We start from the raw sequence: 26006 nt of genomic DNA, 5'->3' as shown, positions 1-26006 counted from the left end.
GTGCATCCTCTTTGTAATGTGACTCTACAGCTTGGCCCAGGAAGAGGTGGAATCTACTTCCTTATCCCCTGAATTTTGTCTGGTCTCCTGATTTGCTTCGGTAACAAAATACAGCGGAACCAACAATACACCAGCCTAAGTATGTTCCCGCATTCTCCCTGGGAACCCTCGCGCTGAGGCCTTGTGGACGAACCTGGCCTGGCCGGCTGGATGACGAGTCACATGTGGACCAATCGCCACCATCGCATCAGATAGCGGTCAGTCAGGCAGGTAGAGGAGGTGTCCTAGAGCAGCTAGCCCCAACTGACCACCACAGACACCTCAGCACACCAGCCGAGACCAGCGAAGCCTGGCCCATGGGATCATCTGTGCAGAACCATAAATGTGGAAGAAACATGTATTGTTTTAGGCCAAGTGTGTCTGGGCAATTTTACCCAGTAATAGATGACTGACAGGCCACCGTTCTGATACTCTTCATCTGAGAAGTCCTGATGTATCTTCCTCTCCACTGCCTCAGCCACCTTCATCATCCAGACTCTGCTCCATGATTAGACTACTTCAAGTCTTCTGATTTGTCTTCCCCTCTTGTTCTCACTGCCTACCTCCACACACACTTACTACTAAGACCGTATTCCTAACATCAGAAACCAAGTTGTAGGAATCTGTGTGTTCCCGTCATATGTTGTAATGCCTGATACCCCACTTCATGCTCAGTCCTTGTTCCTGGCATGACTGTTGCTGGATCCGTGAAACACAGCTCTGATCAGATCACTCTCCTGTGCAGAACTCTTACTGGAAGTTACATCATAGACCAGACTCATTTTCCACGTGGCCTATTTAATTCTGGGGCCTCTGTGATCAGGCCCCAGCCTAGCTACCCACTCTTCTTCCCCTTCTTCTCTTAGCACTTTATTCAAAAGCGAGGGTGGGATGACCACACCCCTTACTCTTGTGTCTGAGAAGATACGATTCCTGCCTCAAAGGCCCTTTCACATCTCAGCAAATGCTACACATTCTTCAAGGATCAATTCAAATACCACCTCTTCTGTGAAACTCTGATAGATCTAGTTAAGAAAAAGCTCACCCCTTCTCACGGATTCCAGCAAATGGCTGAAGCCTCTCTTAAGTACCTGATATTATGGTTACTTATGGTATCGAGCAGGCTTCCCTGGTGGCTCAACGGTAAAGAATCCTCTTGCCAATGCAGTAGATGTTGGGAAGATCCCCTGGAGATGGTAATGGCAACCCACTCCAGTATTTTTGCCTGGGAAATTCCATAGACAGAGGAGCCTGGCAAGCTTCAGTCCATAGAGTCACAAAGAGTTGGACATGACTAAGTGACTAACACTCAGACACACAAACAATAAAAACAGGAATACCAAAACTTATTACCAAACCTAGAAGAAAGATGGCAAAATAAATAGGGCAGTTTTCATGTACTATTTCATATAGGGCTTCCCTGGTGGCTCAGACGGTAAAGCATCTGCCTGCAATGTGGGAGACCTGGATTCGATCCCTGGGTCAAGATCTCCTGGAGAAGGAAATGGCAACCCACTCCAGTACTCTTGTCTGGAAAATTCCATGGACTGAGGAGCCTGGTAGGCTACAGTCCATGGGGTTGCAAAGAGTTGGACATGACCGAGCGACTTCACTTTCACTTTCTTTTCATATACTAATTGGTAAAAGAATCGTCTGGAAAGTCAGTTAAAAATACAAATTTCTAGGTTCTGCTCGCAGGGAGACTGGTTCAGTAGGCCTGCAGCTAAACCCTGAGTCTGCATTCTCACCAAGCTGCCCATGTGATTCTCAAGAAGGCCTGTGGGCGACACTTTGATGTACAGTGACATATAGCCTGCCTTATAGATATGCATTTCAAAGTAAACCCTTCCTTCATGTACCTAGAATTTTTTTCTTAGGTTTCTTGACTTTAATGCCAAAGCACTGAGTGCGGCAGGCCTATAAAAAGAACCACTTTAACAATACATACATAGTCTGGCACCTTATTAGCTTAGGTTGCTGGGAATATGGCATCGCACCCCATTCTTTGTAATCACAATCTGCACACATTTTTTTCATCTACATCTCCTTTTTATAAACTATTTAAAGTTTAATTTGCTACAAACAGCCCTTTTTCAGACATCACACCATGTGAGGTATGTACTTTAAAATAAGTGAAGGGTGCAAATTCCCTACCTTGGTCCAAGAGGCTGGCTCTCAATGCTCTCTCCAGCTGCTCCTCTTCACTCAGTCCCGCGGTGTACGTGTCATAGTTCCTGGGGACATCTTCATAGGCACCTCGCCCGCCATATGGGTAATAATCCTGATATCCAGAGTAGCCTACAGGTGCAATGAACAAGTTATGGAACAATGCCATGGACTATTCCTTTTCATACTTCCTATTTTGTAAGCAAAGACATTAAAATAATGTATGTCATTATTCTGATAATAGTAATAATTCTCAAAATAAGAAAAGATGACTGGTGCCGTATGATGACCTGGGGGATGAGAGGGGGTAGGGAAAGGAGACCAGAGAGGGAGGGGACATATGTATAATTATGGTTGATTAGTATTGCTATATAGCAGAAAACAATACAACATCACAACATTTTAAAATATATATTTAAATTAAAAAAAAAAGAAAGTTAAAAAAAAAGATGACCAATGGAGAATGCCTTCATGAGGGTGGGTGATAATCATCCTGTCACCATGGTACCACAGTGTCCACGTGGGACTGGACATGCCTGAGTCCTTATGTGCTGAAGATGAAGTAGATACTAATTTATGTAATTGCTTTTCATTGGAGTATATCTGATTTACAATATTATGTTCATTTGTACTGTACTTCAAAGTGAATCAGTTACACATACACACATACTTACCCACTCTTTTTTAGATTCTATTCCCATACAGCAGGGCTTCCCTTATGGCTCAGCTGGTAAAGAATCCACCTGCAATGTGGGAGACCTGGGATTGACCCCTGGGTTGGGAAGATCCCCTGGAGAAGGGAAAGGCTACCCACTCCAGTATTATGGCCTGGATAATTCAAACATGGACTATACAGTCCACAGGGTCGCAAAGAGTTGGACACGACTGAGCGACTTTTACTTCACTTGGGCTTCCCTGGTGGCTCAGATGGTAAAGAGTCTGTCTACCTGCCGTGCGGGACACCTGGTTTCGATCCCTGGATCAGGAAGATCCCCTGGAGAAGGAAACGGCAACCCACTCCAGTATTCTTGCTTGGAAAATCCTCTGGACGGAGGAGCCTGGCAGACTGCAGTCCATGGGGTCGCACAGAGTCGGACACGACTGAGCGACTTTACTTTCTTTCACTTTCACTTTCCCATACAGCAAGGAGATCAAACCAGTCAATTCTAAAGGAAATCAACCCTGAATATTCACTGGAAGGACTGATGCTGAAGCTCCAATACTTTGGCCACCTGATGTGAAGAGCCAATTCACTGGAAAAAACCATGGGATTTTCCAGGCACGAATACTGGAGTGAGTCGCCATGCCCTTCTCCAAGGGATCTTCCTGACCCAGGGATTGAACCTGCGTCTCTTGCATTGCAGGCAGATTCTTTACCACTGAGCCAACTGGAAAGCCCGTGCTCTACATTAGGTTCTTATTATCTATTTTCCACAAGAAGACACTAGTTTAGAAGGCACGAGCAGTACTGGAGGGGACGGGAATGGGCCACTGACATATGCAGTGGGTTCTTTCCGTTTAGAGCTACTTAACACCGTCGGTGAAGACTTGGCTGGACTTGAGAGAAAGGTTAAAATGACAGTTGATAAAGCCTTACTGTCCAGTGGTTCCAAACAATGACAGACAGACCAATATTTAATACATATACTGTAGGACTTCTGTGTTAGGCATGATGCTTCAGGCAGTAATAACTACAGTGAGATATAAAAGATAAGAGTTTCCCTCATTGTAATTCTACGTCAGAGATCATAGTTTCTATTACTAGCCCTTTTGAGAAACTGGTTGCTAGATCAAAAGAGAGAAGAGATAGCGTGGCCATTAAATAATGCTTTAAGAGTCAAACTTTTACATACTATTAACAAGGGGCAAATTGACTTTTGCAAGATGTTTCCATCAAACTTTTCAACTCAATTTGAGTTTATTTTATTGCTCACATTTATGGAATTTGTTTGGAAGAGGTTATTTTTCCCCACAGAAGACTGACGACTTAATTCACAGAGTGAGAGTGAGCACATACTAAGTCACTGCAGTCATGTCCGACTCTTTGCAACTAGATGGACTGTAGCCCACCAGGCTCCTCTGTCCATGGGGATTCTCCAGGCAAGAAGAGTGGAGTGGGTTACCATGCCCTCCTTGTGGGGATCTTCTTGAGTCTCTTATGTCTTCTGCCTTGGGAGGTAGGTTCTCACTAGTGCCACCTGGGAAGCCCATAATGAGAGAGGATCCACTTACTTTTTTTTCCTTCTCTCCTGCCACTGTCATACCCTTTGAAGATAATGTTTCAAATGTTTAATCAATGTGCTCCCTGTTGCTGATGAAAAGTCCTACCCTTCACTATGCATCTTGTGCCATATGCCTCCATATCATTCCATGTCACCATAGTACAGGCCTGAGTTTAAACTTATTGCTTTAATAAGACTACAGGGGGGAACAAAAAAGCCAACAAGAAGAACTCTGTAGGGTAGAACCTGGTTAATTAAAATTTCGTGTTCAGAATTTCTGGTAATTAGTCTTTAAAAAGGAAATGACAATAGAACTCAGCTGGATAATCTAACTATAAGTGCTTATATAAATATTTGCCATGCAAAGTATCTGTGTCTGTTGGTTGTGTTTTTACAACGACTTTCAAGAGATTTAACTGACATACTATATATAATTCATCAATTTAGAGCATATAACTCAATGGATTTTAGTAAACTCATGGAGTTGTGCCGTTTTATTACCATAAACAACTTGAGAACACCTTTATCGTCCCCTAAAGAAACCTGCACTCTTCAGTGATGAGAGAGTTAACAGGCAGGAAGGGCAGAGGTTCCCGAGCGGCAGGAGGAAATAAACTGCAAGTGGCCGTCTGTTTTCCTTCTCCACACAAAATTAAGAGCGGCTCCTTTTAATTCTGTGTTGAGGACACCGGGTTCTGCCTTGAGCTAACCAACGTGTTTTTCTTATGTTAATGAAACGATGTATTTGCTTCGGAATTCGCCTTTCTTCAAAATGGTTCTTCCTAAGACTTTTTTCCTTTCCTCAAACCTTGGGCTCCGGCTCAACAAACCAGTATTCCTGTCAACTGCTTGATGGCCTGGGGATGACACACCTCATGCCAACCTATCTCAAAAGTACATATTGTGGGAAAGGGGCCTAGTGCAACTCCTTCAGCCTTCAGGCATCTCTCTTATCTGATTAATAGCTTTCTAACAGACATAAAACACCTTGCTAAAAACTAGGAAGGCAGGCACTCTTTATGTCCCTTTCTGATGTCTATGTCAGAGGCTTTCTCTATCTCTATTATACTTTAATAAAACTTTGCTACACAAAAAGCTCCAAGTAGTCAAGCCTCGTCTCTGACCCCGGATCAAAATCCTCTCCTCCGGAGGTCACAAATCCAGTGTAACACACAGCTCACAGCAGCAACCTTTCATCCTGGGGGCTTGTCCGGGATCTTCAAGACAAGGAAAGGATGATTGAAGCTCTAGTTCCTTACTCTCCTAGTAAACATGTTTTCTGCTATACTTTACTAACTCTATGGTGTGCCTGTGTGTGTGAAATCAACAACCTTTCACTTACCAGCCCCAGATCAGCCTCAGTTCAGTTCAGTCGCTCAGTCATGTCTGACTCTTTGAGACACCACGAACTGAAGCACATCAGGCCTCACCTGGAATGACCATCACCAACTCCCGGAGCTTGCTTAAACTCATGTTCGAGTCGGTGATGCCATCCAATCATCTCATCCTCTGTTGTCCCCTTCTTCTCCTGCTTTCAATCTTTCCCAGCATCAGGGTCTTTTCCAATGAATCAGTTCTTCACACCAGGTAGTGAAAGTATTAAAGTTTCAACTTTAGCATCAGTCCTTCCAATGGATATTCAGGACTAATTTACTTTAGGATTGACTGGTTGGATCTCCTTGCAGTCCAAGGGACTCTCAAGAGTCTTCTCCAACACCACAGTTCAAAAGCATTAGTTCTACAGCACTCAGCTTTCTTTATGGTCCAACTTTCACATCCATACATGACTACTGGAAAAACCATAGCTTTGACTAGACAGGCCTTTGTCAGTAAAGTAATGTCTCTACTTTTTAATGCTGTCTAGGTATGTCATAGCTTTTCTTCCAAGGAGAAAGTGTCTTTTAATTTCATGGCTGCAGTCACCATCTGCAGTGATTGTGGAGCCCAAGAAAATAAAGTCTGTCACTGTTTCCATTGTTTCCCCATCTATTTGCCATGAAGTGATGGGACCGGATGCCATTATCTTAGTTTTTTGAATGTTGAGCTTTAAGCCAGTCATCCTAGTCCTAAACAAACACTGGTCTACTTTCTGTTTCCATAGCTATGCCTATTATGGACAATTTTATAAAAGGAATCGTATAATATGTGGTGTTTCATGTATGGCTTATTTCATTCAGCATAATGTTTTCATGGTTCATCCATGTTGTAGCACAAATCCTTATTTCATTCTTTTTTTGTGGCCAAGTAATATTTCATTGTATAAATATATCACATTTTGTTTATTCACTTACCAATTGATGTCTTTTGGGTTATTTCTACCTTTTTACTATTGTGAATAATGCTACTACAAATATATTTGTATACAAGTTGTTACTTGGACATATGTTTTCATTTCTCTTACCTAAGAGTGGAATTGCTAGGTCATATGGTAATTCTATATTTAACCATTTGAAACTGCTAGAGTGTTTTCCAAAGAAGTTACACAATTTTCTATTCTTTAGGTGGCTTAGAATATTGGAGTGGGTAGCTGTTCTGTTCTCCAGGGGATCTTCTCAACCCAGAGATCAAACCCAGATCTCCCACATTACAGGTGGATTCTTTAGGTGGCTCAACTGGTAAAGAATCCACTTGCAATGTGGGAGACCTAGGTTTGATCCCTTGGCTGGGAAGATCCCCTGGAGAAGGGAACAGCTACCCACTCTAGTATTCTGGCCTTGAGAATTCTATGGACTATATAGTTCATGGGGTCACAAAGAGTTGGACATAACTGAGTGACTTTCACTTTCACTTTCTTTACCAGCTGAGCCACCAGGGAAGCCCAGAAATTAGTGGGGATTTACCAAACACCTCCTGTTTAACCCAACTTCTGTATTCTCTCTCACATTTCCCATGTCAATATATAAACATTATGATATTTAAATCAGGATAAGGATATATCCTCAAATCTGCTCAATGATTTGGGACTGAAATGGAATCTGGACACAATTTTTCATATGGACACTCTTCCTCAAATTGGTTTCCACTCAACAGAACAATCAGAAAAATTCAGCTCCCACTACTGTGTTGGGCAACACATACCAGCAAGTTTCATATCCTAAGATAAAGGAGACTATGGCACCGCTACAAACCTTGCTTTCTGTGCTTTTCACCGAAAAGCCAAAAAACAAAACAAAACAAAAAAACCACCAACCAAAAAAATAACCCCCCAAACCTTTCACATAAGGACAAATAATCAATACATAATAAATACATCTACTTCACAAAGAACAAAGACAGGGGCAACCATTCCAGAACATAATAGAATATTTATGGACAAGTCACTGAATACCACAGGATGCTTTAGCAATCCTGAATAGAGAGACTGCCCAATTCCCTAAGAGTGCCAATTATTTTATTGCAACACGAAAAGCACACTGGGCACTTTCCCATATGGCTCATTACCACTTTCAAATCCCTGGGGAAAGTCATTTTGTTGCAGAAGGTCTAAGCAGCATTTCTACCTATCTATCCTCAAAAATATTCAGCTAATTCAAAATCCAAAATAGCCCCAAAGCTCTGAATACCTATCTACACAGATACCAGAAACACAACATACATCTGTGGAGTTTCAATTGACAGATAAATTTGCTACGATTTGAGGCAATGTTTTCTTGATAGAGGAGAACATCTTTCTTCATGTTATTTCTTATTCAAAGTACAACTGAACAGTGCCTTCACAAAATAAAGCCTGCAACTCTAAACATCTGAATATTATAAAATCTAATTTGGTACTTGCCAGACAAAACATGGGGAGAGAGAAAGGGAAAGTTTTAATGCTTTAAGTCAAAAAGACTAGTGTGGTTAAACGTTCTACATCGTCAGTCACGAGTTATCAAAAGGACTGAAGATCCCATCAATATCTATTACAATGAGAAGAGGTCTCCTAGGACCAAAAATTTTCTACAGCTGTTCTAGTGGCCCAATCAGATATTTTAAAATCTTCATAATAAACATGGCTGGAAAAACCTAACAGTCAAACACTTAAGATAAATAAGTTTAAATTATATCCTGCGATGAATGCTAGTCTAATATTCTTTTGTAGTTATATACTTTGGCTCTGTCATAAAAGAAATTCTGGTTATCATTATTCTATAAACTACTCCATCTGTTCCTTATACACATACCAGGACTTCACGGCAAAAGAGATCAAGAAACACCACCAAGATCAGAAAGATTGGTAACCGCTTTTTAAACATTCATGAGGTTCTGTGACCTATAAATTCTTTTCCAGCTAAGGACAGCCATATTCAGAATAAATCATTGCCTGTAAGAGATACATATGCTCTCATAAAAGTTCCCTAGGTGACCATTAGCATGGCCACCTGGCCTTATGTAGTGCTGCCTTTGAAGAAATCCAATCACTTCAGCGGAAGAAATATAAATATGATAATCTTACAGGGGATAGGAAAGGAAGGCAAGAGAGGCTTTTATTGTTGCCTTTCATTCTCTGGTCTGTGTGTCTGCTCTGCTTATGCCTCTTTCATATGAAGGAGGCTTTTAGCAGGTTTCCCTTTTTTCTTTGTAAGTTCAAAAAAGACGAAAGAAAAGTCAGTAAGGAAACCTGCCCTCTTTGGTAAGGTTAAATCAGCAGAATGCCTATGTCATATCCCTGTACAACAGAAACAGCAGGGGCTAGGAATCAGTGACTGGCATGTTTAGTCCTAATTGTATAACTAAGTACCCGGATGACTTTAGCCAAAATACTTAACATTTTTAAACCTCAATTCCCAATTGTCACAGAAGATGTTGGGATGAGGTCATTTATGATAGTTTAAGCCACGTCTGTGCACAAATATGTTATTATTCTCTTCATCCAGAGGATCATTCCCGTTTCTCTTGGAGATTTAAAAAATGAACCAGGAGAGAAGCCCCTTTTCCTTGAGTACTCTGAGGTATTAGGAGCCATAAATACCAGAGAGAATAAGGTCAATAGGAAAAGAGAAATCACAATGGGAGACAGCTAAAACAGTCTTCCTGTATGATTCATCTCTTCTGAGTCACATGAGCTGAGAAAACTCTACTCAAACTTAAGTCAGTGTGAGCTGGCCTCCATAACCAACAACCAAAAGGACCCAGTGTTCTTCCATAAGACTGTATCAACTCTGTTGACAACTAACCATCACACCTCCTCTCTTCAGGTGAGTTCAGATAGAAACAAGTGAGCCCGCACTGTGTAACAACTGTTCCTTTCCTGCACCAAGACCACAGTTCTAGGATTTTAAGCCTCCAGAGCATCAGAAGTGAAAGCCTCAGAGTGAAGCCGCTGGGGAACAACAGTATTCTTCACTGTAGGCCATAAGCCTAGGTAATCCCAATCATCTAAGCCTATGATTTTTCTTCCTGAATCCATTAGAATCACTTGAGAAGCTTTTTTTTTTTTTTTTTTTTAAAGGCCCAAGTCCCTGTCTCTATCCCAATTATAACTTAACTGGTCTGGGTTGAATTCAAGCCATGGACACACTGTAAAAGCGTCTCAGGTGGTTCACATAAACACCCAAGTTTGACCATCATGATCCAAGCCTTTCCAACTACATCAAAAACATATCTTGATTGTAACTCTTAACAGTATCATTCTACTGAGTAAATCATTCAGTGGCATTCCACTACATTCTGGATAATTCCAGGCAGGCTTTTTCATAAAGAACTGAAAAGCCCTTTCCTTTCATTGCTTTCCTTAACTTCATCAAGTAAGGATGCTTACTTAACTCATCAAGACCCAGCACTCCACCTCTTCTGGATGACCTCCAGTAACTGCAACTCTGCTCCCTCCCTTCCAGGCTGAGCACCGACTGAACTCATCAATATCTCTGAAATGGACTCCTACCTCTGCCAGGAAGGAGCAACTGCGACTGGACTAGATCTACCAAATCAAGTAGAAGATGGGAGAAAACATATGAGATGGATGTTTTCGGGCATTGTATAATTGGCAGTTCAAGATTCTGAATCTTGAGAGAAGGGAAATAAAGGAAATGAGCCTGAAGGCACTCTCTAGACTGTGGTTCAGGGAGCAGGGAGGGACACAGGTGGATGCAGCTGGCTCCCTGAGTAGAGTTGGAATTTTCAGGACGGAATACAGCAAAGGAGAAAACTATGTGGACAGAAAAAGCTCCGGAAATCTTCCTGGGGTCAACTGGAGATTCTGTTGAACATTAACTATCATCATGTTATTCTGTACTACTCGATTCCATGGTTCATCATTCTGTTTTCTATACCCAGATTAGTCCTGTTCGCTTCTACTGTTTTGCCTTTCCAAATGTATGGCATCTACCATCACGTCCTGGTCATAAACTCTGAGACAAGGACTATAGCTCTTTCTTTCTCTCCCGCAGTGGTCAGTCTAACAAACGTGCACAACACGACCACTCAGAGGGTGCTACTGGGTAAACCAGACTGAGGGTCAGAGCACTGTATGGGAGAACAAAGCAAAAGCACCGATATATATCTAGCTACATAATTCTTTGTACTTGTATCATTTAATCCAGGGGTCAAAAAGCTACAAGTAGGAGTACAAATACAACCCACTGCCTGTCTTTATAAATACGGTTTTACTGGAACACAACTAAGGACCCTTGCTTATGAACAGTATATGGTTGGCTTCCCAGGTGGCACTAGTGGTAAAGAACCCACTTGCCAATGCAAGAGATGCAGAGACTCAGGTTCGATCCCCGGGTTGGGAAGATCCCCTGGAGGAGGCAATGGCAACCTACTCCAGTATTCTTTCCTGGAAGATTCCATGACAGAGGAGACTGGTATGCTAGAGGCCATGGGGTCACAAAGAACAGGACACGACTGAGTGACGGAACAGTGTATGGTCATCGTCACACTATGACGACAGGTTGCCTCGTTGAGATAGAAACTACATATGGTCAACAAAGCCTTTAAACTCTCAAACAGTAGCTACCTGGCCCTTTACAGGAAAGGTTGCTGACCCCAGATTTAAGTTACAGTGGTTCTCAACAGGCAGGACTGTAAAGCCACCCACTGCCTCTGGTGCTTAGGTTCTTCGACGCTTGTCTGCTGGTACCGATCCAGGATATTACAGTGCAGCCTTGCCAGGCTGGAATGTAAGGGCTTTAGCTTAAAAAAGGTCATATGCTTCAATAGGAAATCCTTTCTACCTATTTACAAAGACCTCTAGAAAAAAATACCTTCTCCTCTTTAACTGTTAAAGGAATGCCTATCTTAGCTTCTTACAGTAAATGTGACTCTTCCTGCATATGTAAGTGGAGTGGACTGTGGAGAACTATATATATATGAAAGTAACTTCTAACACTTAGCCAGTGAATGGTCTCTTAGGCTGAGTATCAAGGGGCCTGTTTCTCATATATATCTTGACATGTCTGAGAAACCTCAAACCAATCATTTAACATTTTCTTGCTGGAGTTCCCTCCTTCCTTAACCATGCACCCAAATATGCTCCCTGGACAGTGTCCCCGTCTAGCTTCCAGTGACATTAGAGGTACAAGGACCTAATGTCTGGTGTACTCTCCAATAGCAATAATATGGGTTTACCCATATTACCTTACGGGAGCTCTGTAGTAACAAACAGTATAATTTTTAAAAACAAGTTTAACTGTATTAAATGAAATAAAGTTACTTACCTGAACTATTAAAGTAGTACTGCTGTCCTGGGTAATCAATATTGGATGGGAAAATGCCTAAAAATGAAGGAAAAAAAAACATTTTAATTGTAGCCATAGGCTCTGCCCTGACCCCTATTGCCAGTTTTACTGAGGTATGATTAACAAATTAAAATTGTACATGTTTGGGTTGGTCATGATTTTTTTAAAAGGTGTACAATGGAATGATTTAATATACATATATATTATGAAATGATAACCACAATTATGTTAATTAACACATCTATCACTTTATATACTTACCATTGTGTGTGTATATATATGAGAAAATGTAAGATCTATTCTCTTAGTAAATGTCAAGTACTATTTCAAGTATTAATAAAGTGCTATTAACTATAGTCACAATGCTGAACATTACATCCCCAGAACTTACTCATCTTATAACTGAAAGCTTGTATCCTTTGACCAACATCTCTGCATTTACCCCACATGCTACCCCCTGGAAACCACTGTTCTACTCTCTGGTTCTGTGAGTTCATTGTTTTTAGATTTCACACATTGTAAGTGACAACATACTTAATTATCTGGCTTATTTCACTTAGCACAATGTCCTCCTGGTTCACCCACTTTATCAAAAACAGGATTAGAGTTCTTTTCATGACTGATAATACTCCATTATATATACACACATACCACATTTTCTTCACCCATTCATCACACATTTGGGATGTTTCCCTATATTGGCTATAGTGAACAAATGCTCCAAGGAACATGGGAGTACAGATATATCTTCGAGACGCTGATTTCATTTCCTTTGGAAATACACACAGAAGTGCGATTCCTGGATCATACAGTAGTCCTATTTTTTATTTTTTGAGGACCCTCCATGCTATTTTCCATAGTGGCTGCACCAATACACATTCTCACTAACATCCTCACCTAACTTTGTTATCTCTTGTCTTTTTGATGATAGCTGTCTTAACAATTCCTGACTGCGATGGATGTTATAAAGCTACAGTAAACAAAACAGTATGTGCACATGTGTGTGCCCAGTCACGGAGCCGTGCCCAGCTCTTTGCAACCCCTTGGGCTGTAGCCCGCCAGACTCCTCTGTCCATGGGATTCTCCAGGCAAGATTAGTAAAGTGGGTTGCCATTTCCTTCTCTAGGGGATCTTCCTGACCCAGGGATCGAACCTGTGTCTTCTTTGTCTCCTGCACTGGCAGGCAGATTCTTTACCACTGAGCCACCTGGGAAGCCCATTGTATACTATAAAGCTATAGTCAACAAAACAGGATGGTACTGGAATAAAAATAGACATGTTGTCTGATAGAACAGAATAGCCCTAAAGCTGTAACTACCAGCCTTTCCAACAATTATTAGCTTCTTTGCAACAAAGCTCAAAGTCATTATAAATAAGTTCTGAACAATTAAAATATATTCTCTTTTGTTTGGGGCTAGTCCTACAGGGAACACAATGTGGTGGGGACAATGAAACTCTAACTTATACTCTCTGAAGTTCCTTAAGGTTCCTGACGACATAAGATGGTCTCTGCCTTCTAAGGGACCAAGCTTGGTCTTTGAGATCTCTGTACAAGTAGAGATGCTTTGGCTATAGAGAGAACATGCCCCATAACAAGGGTGTTCGTGAGCTGTGTTCTTAGCCTTCCTAACGGACTTTCCTGTTTCTTACCCCTAAACACAGGACAGAAAATTCAGCACTGGTGAAGGAAAGGAGAGGGAAGAGTAACAGGGGACACCTTCAGTGTGATGCTCCTTTCCCAGGAGCTACCAGACAGCAGCTTTCATGTATTTTCCACAGGGCTCCTGTGTCACCTCAGTTCTCAAATCACTCTAGATCTTTCTCCTGCTTTACCGGAAAAAAGGCAGAGATTGCAGGCTATTTGCGAACAGCACTGAAATGTTTCAACTTCTAGTATTCAATTTTCTACTTATTATACTGAAAATAGAATGATATAAAAATAAGTCTCCTTAGAAAACAGGCGAGGCTTCAGGGAGGAAAGTAAAAGTTAAAATGTTACAATTATGGGGAAAATCCTCTTTAAAAACAAAACATTTGCCTAAATTTCATAATATGTCTGTAAGAAAGCTTTACTTAACCACTTAATCCTCAGACACACACACACAAAAAGGAAACAAAATACTAGATTCCCAAGAATCATTTCTTTTCCTGTATCAGCACTGAGGACATTTGGGCAACAAAACTCATATCTGGATTTCCATTAATTACGTCGTATTAAAAATATAATAAAACCCTACATTTTCAATACAGGAAGCTCCTGCTGCCTCCTCCAGGTACACACACCAGAAAAACAGTAAGATGCAAAGGTAGGAAAATAAAAATTTGCGTGGATGCAACACAGTCTGTAAAAATCGCCCAAAAGTGAATACAACCAGCTAATAAAGGCAAGGGGACAATGTTTAGAAAGCTTTCTAATATCATGAATATTATATGGTTTGCAAGAATACCACTTATTAGCACAAATAGTGAAAACAAATTATTTATGGTTTAAGAGAAGGTAAAATAGTCTCAGAAGATTCCCCATGAGTAAAAGATGAAATATTGGAACTCATATGGTATATAGAACAAGTGTTTGCAAAACAGTTTCCTTATAAGTCATGACTAGTATAGCATTTCCAATTAAGAGAGCCAAAAAAGTTATAGTTTTCCTAAGTAAAATAAAGTATTTTCATTGAGCAGCAATTAGAAGGGAAATAATTTTTTAAATTAAAAAGCAGGAGCCACGCTTCAGGAAAAACAGACTTGGTTTGGCCATCCATGAATATGTCTTGCCTGCCAAGGACCTAGTGGTCATTCTGAATTGTTTAAAATACTGACCTTGTACTTCAGTACAGATTTGTCTTTCTTTTTTTAACTTTGCCTTGTACTTTGAATTCATGGAATATTACAGAAGAAAGCATATTTTAAACCAGCTTTAGTTCTATGAATTTCAAGGAAATAGTGGTTTTCGGTGAGTGGCAACAACGCTGTGGGTGTAAGTGTGTACTTCATTTGTCCCCTAAGAAAGCATCAGGTTTAAAACTGGGGTTTTCAGTCTCCTTTTTGGACCATGAGAGGACCAGCGCCAGCTGGTTCACCTCTTAGTGTAAAAAGAGCCTATTAGGGACTTCCTAAGTTGAATCACAGGGAAACTTGGGGTTGCTTTTATTCCCATTAGAATGAAGATGAACTTCCAACTAGTCAAGCCAAAGGTGTTCTGTGCTTGTGTGCTCAGTTCCTCAGTCGTGTCTGACTTTGCCACCCCATGGGCTGCAGCCCACCAGGCTCCTCTGTCCATGGAATTTTCCAGGCAGGAATACTGGAGCGGGTTGCCATTTCCTACTCCGGGGGATCTTGCCAACTCAGGGAACGAACTAGTGTCTTTCGTGTCTCCTGCGTTGTGGTAGGTGGATTCTTTACCATTGAGCCAATGGAGAAGCCCTGTTCTCCATACCTGTGCATGACTCCATGATCTTCTTCAGAGGCCCATGAGTGTACATCAGTCCAACAAGAATTCCAGCCAGATGCCCGGCAAAGGAAGTCCTAGGAGAGAAGGAGGACCTTCGTGAGTGTTTGCTCTGCTGCAGACTACACACTGTCTTCTCAATGGCCAGGGGCGTGTCAGTTAGTCACAGTTGGCAGGCTCTGGTTCTGCATCACATCTTTCATGTGGAGCAGCATTTAACTCAGTCCCAAGGACATCACTTCCTACCTTACAATAAAAAAAAAAAGTACAGTGAATAACAAACATAACAGGTTTAAAAGGCAATCTCCCTCCTTGACCAAGAGAAGTGAGCTGGCTCCTTCAGGGCAGCAGAAGCGTTTTTGTCAAGACAACCCATTATACTTCTTCCAGTTTTATGTCTGTAGCTCTTATTAGGAAGTATCAATGAAATCCATTTCCTCTGAATTAAATCTTGAATTAGTCAGCCACTGTGAGGGACAGGTGTTACCTGTGTTCACTGCAGAGTAGACAGCTACAGTATTCCCACCCTGACTAGGGAGGCAAACAGCAAGAGAAACTTTGCAGAAGAGATTGAGATGTCCACCCTCTTCTGCACCCCTCACATAAATGTGGATCTTTCAGTCCCTCAGCCCCCCAAAAACCCCAAAATGTAAACTTCAAGCTTGAAAGATGAGACAGAGCTTTAAATCGGTTCCACTCTTCTTAAAATAGCGTCTAAGATTAGCAATTGCTTCTAAATATAAATACAAGGCAAGCCCCAGCTAAGTATATGCTGAATGAGTAAAAAGAGTAAATCGAAGATCATCCAGCCTGGCTTTCTGCCGCCCCCAGCTCCTGCTCTCTGTGCAGCCCACGCCCTCCATCAGTTATTTTCCCCAAACAGAGGTGAGGTCTTGTATGTCACGGCCATCCTGTAGGGGCTCACTGACTCCTTTGCTTACAGACACTTTAGCCTGTGCTCAAGGCCTTCCCACTCATGGCCCTGCCCATCTCTTCTCTATCCTCATCTCCTACTAAACCCACCCCCACAGCCCACTGCCATACCCTCAAGAGCTCACTGGTGACCCCAAGGCTAAACTGAAGAGTACCCCATCATAAAAACTCTTCACATCTCAGGTGAAGGGTTCCTCTTCCTTTGAAAGTTACCAAGGAGCTGATGTGAACTCCAAGAGCACGGGGACTTTTGTGGTTTACACAGGGGTATTTCGCACACCTAGGATGGTGCCAGGCACAGGACAGACACCCAAATATGTGTGGAATGCATGATTCCAGTGTCCCAGGATGGTTTCAGCAAGAAGAGCAGAAGGCAATTTAAAGTCGTTGTACCTTCAGCCTCAGATGGCTGTGGCACGGGAGGGACTGAGCCATGCCACTGATGCCGTCACCCTCGTGAGATGCAGAATCAAATCCAATATACCTTGTGACCATGGCAGCAAAGGACAGGGGCAAGAGGCCCTTAACGCCACAAGTGAGGCAGCCGCAAGTAACTGCCACGGTCTCAGGGCCAGGGAGAGTTGCTGGCTCGCAGGAAAGAAACAGACAAGGGAGCACTTCAGAGAAAAAGATGAAAGGAAGCCTTGTGTAGTCAGGACGGTCCTGCCCAATAGCCAACTCAATCACACTACTGCCCAAACAAGGCTCTGCATGCGTCTACACACACTGAAGGTCACACCACATGTGGGCGTGCATGTGTGCACACACATACACATAATCATTCCTTAAGGATAGCTGTTATTTTCATCAAATATCTCTAACTAACAGCATGTGTGACCTGATAATAAAAACATGGGATCAGACAGTCAGTTTCCCATTTTCAGGGAAGAACAATATTAACTGTGCTCTCCTTTAGATTTTCCAAAAAAAAAAAAAAAACCCAAACTGTACTTATTTTATTCTATTTTTAGGCAAATAAACTCTCCAACTAGTTAGAGGAATGGCAAAGAAAGTGGTGGTTTGAGCAAAGAAGAGGCCAGAATCAAAATTTTAAAAACAGTAACTTCAATTTAACTGAAGAGAATAAAATATATCAATATCTTTGAAACTTTTCAAGCAAATCTTTATGATAAGTTATACAGCTATAACATGACATGGGAGAAAATGTCAATTTTAAATCCCAACCTATTAAACAATCAGCTTTAAACCTCATTTATAAATTAGAGCATAATAGTTAATATAGTAAAAAAAAAAAAAAAAAAAAAAGACGTATATTTTGTATTAAGCTTCCCTGGTGGCTCGGCAGTAAAGAATCTGCCTTGCCAATGCAGGAGACCTGGGTTCTATCCCTGAGTCGGCAAGATCCCCTGGAGGAAGAAATGGCAGTCCACTCCAGAACTGTTGCCTGGATAATCCATGGACAGAGGAGCCTGGCTACAGTCCATGGGGTCACAGAGAGTCAGACACAACCGAGTGACGAAACAACAACATAGTTAAATGAATTTTTTCTCTCTCTAAATGGGTTTGTAGAAGTCTAAGCTATAATCACATTACAAATAACTAAGGAAGGGAGGCTAGCAGACCAGAGACTATGTTTCATTCAGTTCAGTTCAGTCACTCAGTCGTGTCCGACTCTTTGTGACCCCATGAATCGCAGCACGCCAGGCCTCCCTGTCCATCACCAACTCCCGGAGTTCACTCAGACTCACGTCCATCGAGTCAATGATGCCATCCAGCCATCTCATCCTCTGTCGTCCCCTTCTCCTCCTGCCCCCAGTCCCTCCCAGCATCAGAGTCTTTTCCAATGAGTCAACTCTTCGTATGAGGTGGCCAAAATACTGGAGTTTCAGCTTTAGCATCATTCCTTCCAAAGAAATCCCAGGGTGGATCTCCTTCAGAATGGTCTGGTTGGATCTCCTTGCAGTCCAAGGGACACTCAAGAGTCTTCTCCAACACCACAGTTCAAAAGCATCAATTCTTTGGCCCTCAGCCTTCTTCACAGTCCAACTCTCACATCCATACATGACCACTGGAAAAACCATAGCCTTGACTAGACGGACCTTTGTTGGCAAAGTAATGTCTCTGCTTTTCAATATGCTATCTAGGTTGGTCATAACTTTCCTTCCAAGGAGAAAGTGTCTTTTAATTTCATGGCTGCAGTCACCATCTGCAGTGATTTTGGGGCCCCAAAAAAGAGAGTCTGACACTGTTTCCATTGTTTCCCCATCTATTTCCCATGAAGTGATGGGACCAGATGCCATGATCTTAGTTTTCTGAATGTTGAGTTTTAAGTCAGCTTTTTCACTCTCCACTTTCACTTTCATCAAGAGGCTTTTTAGTTCCTCTTCACTTTCTGCCATAAGGGTGGTGTCATCTGCATATCTGAGGTTATTGATATTTCTCCTGTCAATCTTGATTCCTGCTTTTGTTTCTTCCAGTCCAGCGTTTCTCATGATGTACTCTGTATAGAAGTTAAATAAGCAGGGTGACAATATACAGCCTTGACGTACTCCTTTTCCTATTTGGAACCAGTCTGTTGTTCCATGTCCAGTTCTAACTGTTGCTTCCTGACCTGCATACAGATTTCTCAAGAGGCAGGTTAGGTGGTCTGGTATTCCCATCTCTTTCAGAATTTTCCACAGTTTATTGTGATCCACACAGACAAAGGCTTTGGCATAGTCAATAAAGCAAAAATAGATATTTTTCTGGAACTCTCTTGCTTTTTCCATGATCCAGCAGACGTTGGCAATTTGATCTCATTATCTGCCTAAATTCAGCATTTTCCACTAAAGTCTCATCTCAATACTCTTACTGTCCTTATCATTTCATTTAAGCTATACAGAAGTGTTTTTCTTTTAAAATAAAAAACAAGAAGAGCTTATGATCTTATTCAATCAAAACTGAGAACCTCTCAGGACTTCCCTGGTGGTCCAGTGGTTAAGACCCCACGTTTCCAATGCAGTGGGTGAAGGCTTGATTCCTGGTCAGGAAACTAAGATCCCACCTGCTGCACACAGCATAGCTAACATAAACAACCAACCCCTGAGAAAGTCTCAACATTATACACAGAAAAGGTAAGGATGCCATCCATGACAGAGGAATCACATGCTTGTCTCAAGAGGTGAGTTAACCTGCTCCATGCTATAGGTAACTGTTTGACAAACCACTGCCCTTCGCCTTCTAAGAGATACCCATGTCATGAGAGAGGAAACAGATGTGCAGACAGGAAACGGAAGTGGAGCTGGGAGCTACCTTCTCCCCGGTAGGATGGGGCAGCCCAGTCCTAGGATTAGGACACTTTATCCCGGCCCCTGGGAGTGCTGGGAAGGAGGCAGGGATAAAGGAGGCCTGGGGCTTTGAGGGAAGAAGACATACCTGAGCTCTCTAATTAGTGGCTGGGAATGTCAAATGTCACAGCTTTAGAAACAGACTGTGTTACTAGGATCATAATGACACATGCTAAACAGATGTTTCAACATTTTTGACATCTGAGGCTCCCCGAGCTCCACAGCAGCCCTCCTAGAAGGTACACTCTTCTCTGCTCTTACTTATACCTGCTGGCTGACACCCCAGGTGGCAGGCTGGGGAAGCTTTGCTTTTAGGAATAGCCTGAGAAGGTCTCAGGCTGGCGTGAGGATTTGGTGGAGACCTTGTGTCCTCCATCCTAATCTATGGCAATTCCTCAGAGACAGAACCGCTGTCCTCAACTCTGCATCCATGACCACAGCTGGTACAGCATCAACAGCATTGGTGAGTGGCCTAACTCTAGTTCTTAGTAAACAACTCCTGAAGGAGCGGAGAAGTAGAATTAAAATTAACACACAAACGCACACATCTGACCTACAGTACAACTACACTCTAAAAGCACAAGTAACACCGGTCACCAGTGAATAGCTGCTTTAGTATCAAGTTTCACTGGGAGAGACAGTGATTGAACACACACTTCCTCCCCGTGCTCACTCCTGCACACTTGGACAACATATTACACAAACCATGTGTTCACTGAACAGAACAACAGCACTAAGTCTATTATTATAGCCAAAAATTGATGACTTAGAAGTTTTGTTTCTTCTTATAGCTCAAGAGGGACTCTTTAGAAAATCCTAACAGCTATAGTCAAACATTGACTGTGATGGTGAGATGTGGTCACAAGAGCCAGATATACCACTGCTGTGTGTGGCCACACAGGTTGTGTGCTGTGTGAACTACAGACAGAAGGCAAATCACCTGTCCAGGGTCTCAGTGGTTCTGCAAAGTAACTGACAGATCCGATATTCAAATCCAGATGCTCTGATCTCACTGTCAGGGAGAGTTAAGTGCTGATATAATTTCTTCTTAACTGGGGGACAATACAATAATCCAGTAGTCCTTTAGCTTGTCCAGGTTCTAAATCCCTTTAAATGTCTGATAAACGCCATGGGTCCTGTCTGCGGAAAGACTCCACATTCACAAGGTATGTCACTTATCATTTTAAGAAGTTCACAGATGCCTTGAATCCTATCCATGGACCTCTGATTAAAAATCCTTGCCTGAAAACAATTCATCACAAACAGAAGAATTTCCAATACCGGCACTAAGTCTAAGCAGTTACATCCTCAATTGGAAAAACATTTTGTTTGTATTCAAATCCTAACACAGAGGCAGCCATTTCCTTAGACCATTTAAGTTTATGAACATGTCCAACTTCTTTGTTGGCCCATTGCTCTCTCATGGTGGAGCCTACATCTGGGATCAATTTCTTTCTCTCTAAAATCCAACTTTTAGCAATTCTTTCAGTTCAAGTCAGAGAGTAAAAAATTCTGCCAGTCTTTGTTTGTTCAAGAACGTCCTATTTCTGAATCTACTACTGCTGCTAAGAAATGCTCTGACCATTGGACAGTCATTTTTCTACAGGTGATCTGGCTCTTCTCTCAGCCTTTAAGATTTCCTCTTTATGTTAGATTTACTGCCACTGTGGACCGTTCCAGCTGTAAACTGGTTTAATTCCCTCCTTGAGATTTGCTGTTGCTTTTTCAACCCGAGGTCTCATGTCGTTCTATAGTTATGAAAAACCTTCATTGTTTTTCATCCTGTGGACCTCCAGCGATGCAGCACTTCTGTATTGAGCACAGAGTGGGGGTTCAATACGTGTTTATAGAAAAAAACTGAAAAAAAATATGAAAAGCAAATATCAAATCAATGTTGCTACATGTAAGGAATAGTAATAGTGGAAAGATAATTTGGGAGCAAAACTAAGATACTATTGTGGATCAAAGGTCAATTACCTCTCAATAAAGCTGAAGAAAAGATACTATTGTGGATTTTAGTTCCACAGACGATATGCAGACAATATTATTAATACCAGCAGACAGTGTTCTTTCCTACTATGCCAGCATCGGCTGATCCCCACTCCTTTAACAGGCTGAGCTAAGCAGTTATACAAATGTCACACGCGCTGTTGAAGAATCAAAACTAAAGTTATGATCAGAAGCCAGGACAAGCTCTACAGGACCTCTGTTAAATGGCAAACTCTGCCCACAGTTGCAGAGGTGATCCTCTCAGGCACAGTTCAGAAAGCAGGCAATGAATTACTCTAAGACGTGATCTCACCATGGATGAACAGCAAAAGACCTCATTAAGGATGCAACTTGATGGAGACCTGGTCTTGGACAAGGTAAGATGGTAAGGTAGGGTTAAAGACAGTCAGGTAGAAGTGGCCTCTGGTACCGGATGTTCCAGAATTTCCTCCTGTAAAAGCAGTTACTACCAGGCAGGGACTGAGTGGATCAGAAGGTCTGGGGATCTTAATAAAAGGCCCCTGACTGCCATGACAGAAACAAGATGTAGCAAGAATTCTTCAGCTTTAATGAACATCACTATGGAAAATCTTGATCAGATGGCTTCTTCCCAAGATACCCTGTTCTTAAACCATCTGTTTTCTATCTGTGATGCTTTGTTCAACCACAGCCAGACTGTTTCTTTAGCAATGGCACTTTGGGAGATGCCTGAACTGTGTGTCTCTCACCATACCTTCCTCATGCCCTCTCCAGCTCGCTGTGGCCTCAGAAGGAAAAACTAGTCTCCTTCCAGTATTATATCTCCTTAAAGGTAATGCAATCTCTAGTCTCCATGTTGGTTTGATAAACATGGCACCAACCTCAAACATAGAGCTGGGAGCTGACCGCTGACATTTACTTCAGTCCCAGACAAACAAGACCCAGACAAAAATAAGCATGACAAAGGTTGGAAGAGCCTCTCTTACACAAGCGCTTCCAATATAATAGATGATACCAAGCAATTCCTTGGCTCTCAAGTCCACGTCTCTTAGCCTGGCAGCAAGAGAATCCCACGAGCTGGTTCAAGGAAGTAGCATTCGTTCATTCACCAAATACTTATTGACTGACTACTACATAAACAAGACAGTCACTGCCTCACAGGGCTTATAATTGGTGGGGGAAACAGACACCCACACACACACTAACTGTAAATTGTGTTAAGTGTAGGGAAGTGACTCCACTTTCCCTAGGGTGGTCTGGGATGGCTCCTTAAGTGGCATTTAAAGTGACATACACAGGATTTGAAGCTGGCAGGCCACGAGGCGAGGATGGGAGCCTCTGGCAGGGAAAAGTACATATGGAAGAACGTTGAGGGAAGGAAGAACTTGGTGTTTTAAAAACACTGAGATGGCTATGAGGTGGCTGAATATAGCGAGATGATGGAAACCATGAATTTCAGCATGAGATGAATTTAGAAAAACAGGTAAAAGTTAAGTCCTATAGGCCTTATGTGCCATGTGGAGGAATTTGGGTTATTTCATAAGTACATTGGGAGGCCACCAGAGAAGTTTAAAAAGGAGAATTCTTAACAGTGATCTATTCTGTCTGCTGAGCAGACTATCAAGTGTCAGCATACCAGGAAGGAGGCTAATGGAGCTCAGTGAGAGGCAGCAGCTTGGAAGAGGGTGGGAGCAGTAAGCATGGAGAGGAAAAGAATGGCTTGAGGTCTATTTGGTGGCCAAGATAAAGGATTTGTTGATACACTCAGTGCAGGGGGTGAGGAAAAGGGAGAAAGCTAGGCTTCTGGCTTGTGTAATGAGACAGATGAGGGAACTACCTACTAAGATGGGGAAAACCAGAGAAAAAGGGGAGCGAAGGGGGAGAATCTAAGAGCTCCATTTTGATGTGTTTACTCTGAGATGCCTGCAAGACAATTAAACAGAAATACTGAGGGGAGTGTTCACTAGATAGTTGGATACCAAGTTGGAAATTGAGAGGAAGAATGATTCAAAATTCATATATTTAACTTTACTTGACTCCTCGAATATCTGTATACATAGGGCCATGATATTATAGCTTTAAGTATATAACATATGAGGCTTCTCTGTCCATGGGATTCTCCAAGTAAGAATACTGGAGTGGGCAGCCATTCCCTTCTCCAGGGTCCTCCTTGACCCAGGAATCGAACCAGGTCTCCTGCATTGCAGGTAGAATCTTTACTGTCTGAGCCACCAGGGAAGCCCTGGTTCTGATGCATTATACGCACACAAATACACATATACATATCTAAAAATAGGAGATACATAGAAATAGCAACCAATAATATGGGGGAAACGAATATCCCCGCTTCTTTGTTCCAAATTTCTTAAAAGAGTGTTTTTACTATGTTGCTGGGTGCTCAGTCATGTCCAACTCTTCGCAACCCCATGGACTGGAGCCAGCTTCTCTGTCCACGGAATTTCCCAGGCAAAATTACTGGAGTGGCTTGCCATTTCCTCCTCCAGGGCATCTTCCCAACCCAGGAATCAAAACTGTATTTTCCTATGTCTCCTACACTGACAAACAGATTCTTTACCACTGAGCTCTTGGGAAGAATGTCATTATTTTTTAAAAATATATAAAGAAAACAGTAACTGGACAAGGTTCTTGTTTAAAAGACAACATTTCTCTCATTGATGTGGTGGATAAATCTAACTATTTTTGCTGTTGAGGTAAATTGTTAAGAAAGCTTCCTCCATTTGGCACATGCTAGTGTTTCCAAGTTGACCTCCAGATGGAAATCAAGATCACTAGCTTTGTAGCATTAATAAGGTTCTTTAGAGACTGTGCTATTATTCAAATCTCCTTCAAAACATAATGAGAAGTTGTGCCAAATTAAATGAGAAAAACAGGTAAGTGAAATTACACACACAATAAATGAATAACCCAGCACACTTAACTGGAGCACAGATGGTGAGTCAGTGTAACTCCCTAAGTGAGGCTGGTGTTCTTCTCCTCACCAGACACTTCATGTAGCTGGCTACCTCCTAGGTTCCCTCTCTCATATCTTCCATATCACTGTTGAGTAGGTTCCATTTGCCCCATATCTCTCCATCTGCTCTGCACTGCCCTCAATCCCTGTCCCATCCCAGGCTTGAGCCATTTGCAAACGCCTTGATTCCACTCCGCACAGCTTAATATGCACTGTGCCCTTTGCCTAGCTGAGCCCGAGTGAAACAGCCTTCCTGATCACCCTTGACTGCTGCCTCAGGACAAGGCAGGAGCGGCTTCTTGGCTCTTGGAGTATCGTCTGAGTTCCTCCAGCATTTAAGACTTTCTTTGTCTGCAGGTGTGTCTGCCGTTGCCCTGCTGCTTAACCTACTGGTTACGAACCCTATCACACCCAATGACCCCCAAGCCTGAATATTCTTTAATGCTCACTCTGTTTTCTTGTAATGGAATTTATAAATAACATATCTACACACACATTTTTAAAAACACAGACACAACACATATACTCAATCTCAATTCAACGCCCCAGTTGTAAACACTAGAAAATTTTAAATCACACAATAAAATACTATGAATTACAAATGTTCAGGGACTTTCCTGGTGGTTCAGTATTAGTAGCCACCTGCCAATGCAGGGGACATGGGTTCAGTTCCTGGCCCGGGAAGATTCCACAAGCCGTGCGGCAGCTGAGTCCATGCACCACAACTGCTGAGTCCACACTGCGACTACTGAAGCCCCCGTGCCCCAGAGCCCATGCTCCCCAACAAGGGAAGCCCCTACTCGCCACAAGTAGAGAAAGCCCTCACAAAGCAAAGCAGACCCAGCACAGCCAAAAATAATAAACGAGATTTTTAAAAAAACGTTCAGGCACACCACCACCAGAAGACACACAAAGTGATCCTTTGTTTGCCCCCATGTACAGAATCTGCATGAAGGAGAGATTCACAAAGGCAGGTGGGGACAGATGGGCTCTCTGTGACTCAAACACCGCGGGCAGGGTTTCATTGGTGACATGACTTTATGGGAGACTTTTGACTCTGAATAATGCAAAGTACAATCTTCTCTTAAGTGACATTTACAATTCAATTTACAATTTTCCTGGAAAAAGTCACTGCCTATTAAATCCATGCCAAAGAGAAAATCTTTGTGTTTACATGAAAAGCACAATTAGGTTTCAGGCTCAGATAATCATAAACAGGTTTTTCACCTACATAAAAGTCCTTTCAACAGAATGGGGGTGTGGTGTATGCAGGACATTCTTGTTGAGGGGGACAGTCCTGCAGGCTGCAGGGCA

The 26006-nt window shown here is 42.2% G+C and overlaps 1 protein-coding gene across 3 annotated transcripts in view; it reads right to left on the bottom strand.

Moving 5' to 3' along the window:
* Window positions 1-26006, bottom strand: part of RHBDD1 (rhomboid domain containing 1) — a 208279-nt gene that overhangs the window by 126892 nt on the left and 55381 nt on the right. For all 3 annotated transcript variants that reach the window (XM_061386823.1, XM_061386815.1, XM_061386805.1), the window contains 3 exons: window positions 15522-15610; window positions 12068-12124; window positions 2194-2337 (listed from right to left, as the gene is read on the bottom strand). In XM_061386823.1, coding sequence (XP_061242807.1) covers window positions 2194-2337; window positions 12068-12124; window positions 15522-15610 — 290 coding nt within the window. The remainder of the gene's footprint in view (window positions 1-2193; window positions 2338-12067; window positions 12125-15521; window positions 15611-26006) is intronic.

This window comes from Bos javanicus, chromosome 2 (genome assembly GCF_032452875.1).
Source record: "Bos javanicus breed banteng chromosome 2, ARS-OSU_banteng_1.0, whole genome shotgun sequence".
NCBI classification, from domain to species: Eukaryota; Metazoa; Chordata; class Mammalia; order Artiodactyla; family Bovidae; genus Bos; species Bos javanicus.
Note: the sequence above shows the minus strand (reverse complement) of the source record. Positions and strands in the feature narration are given on the sequence as shown.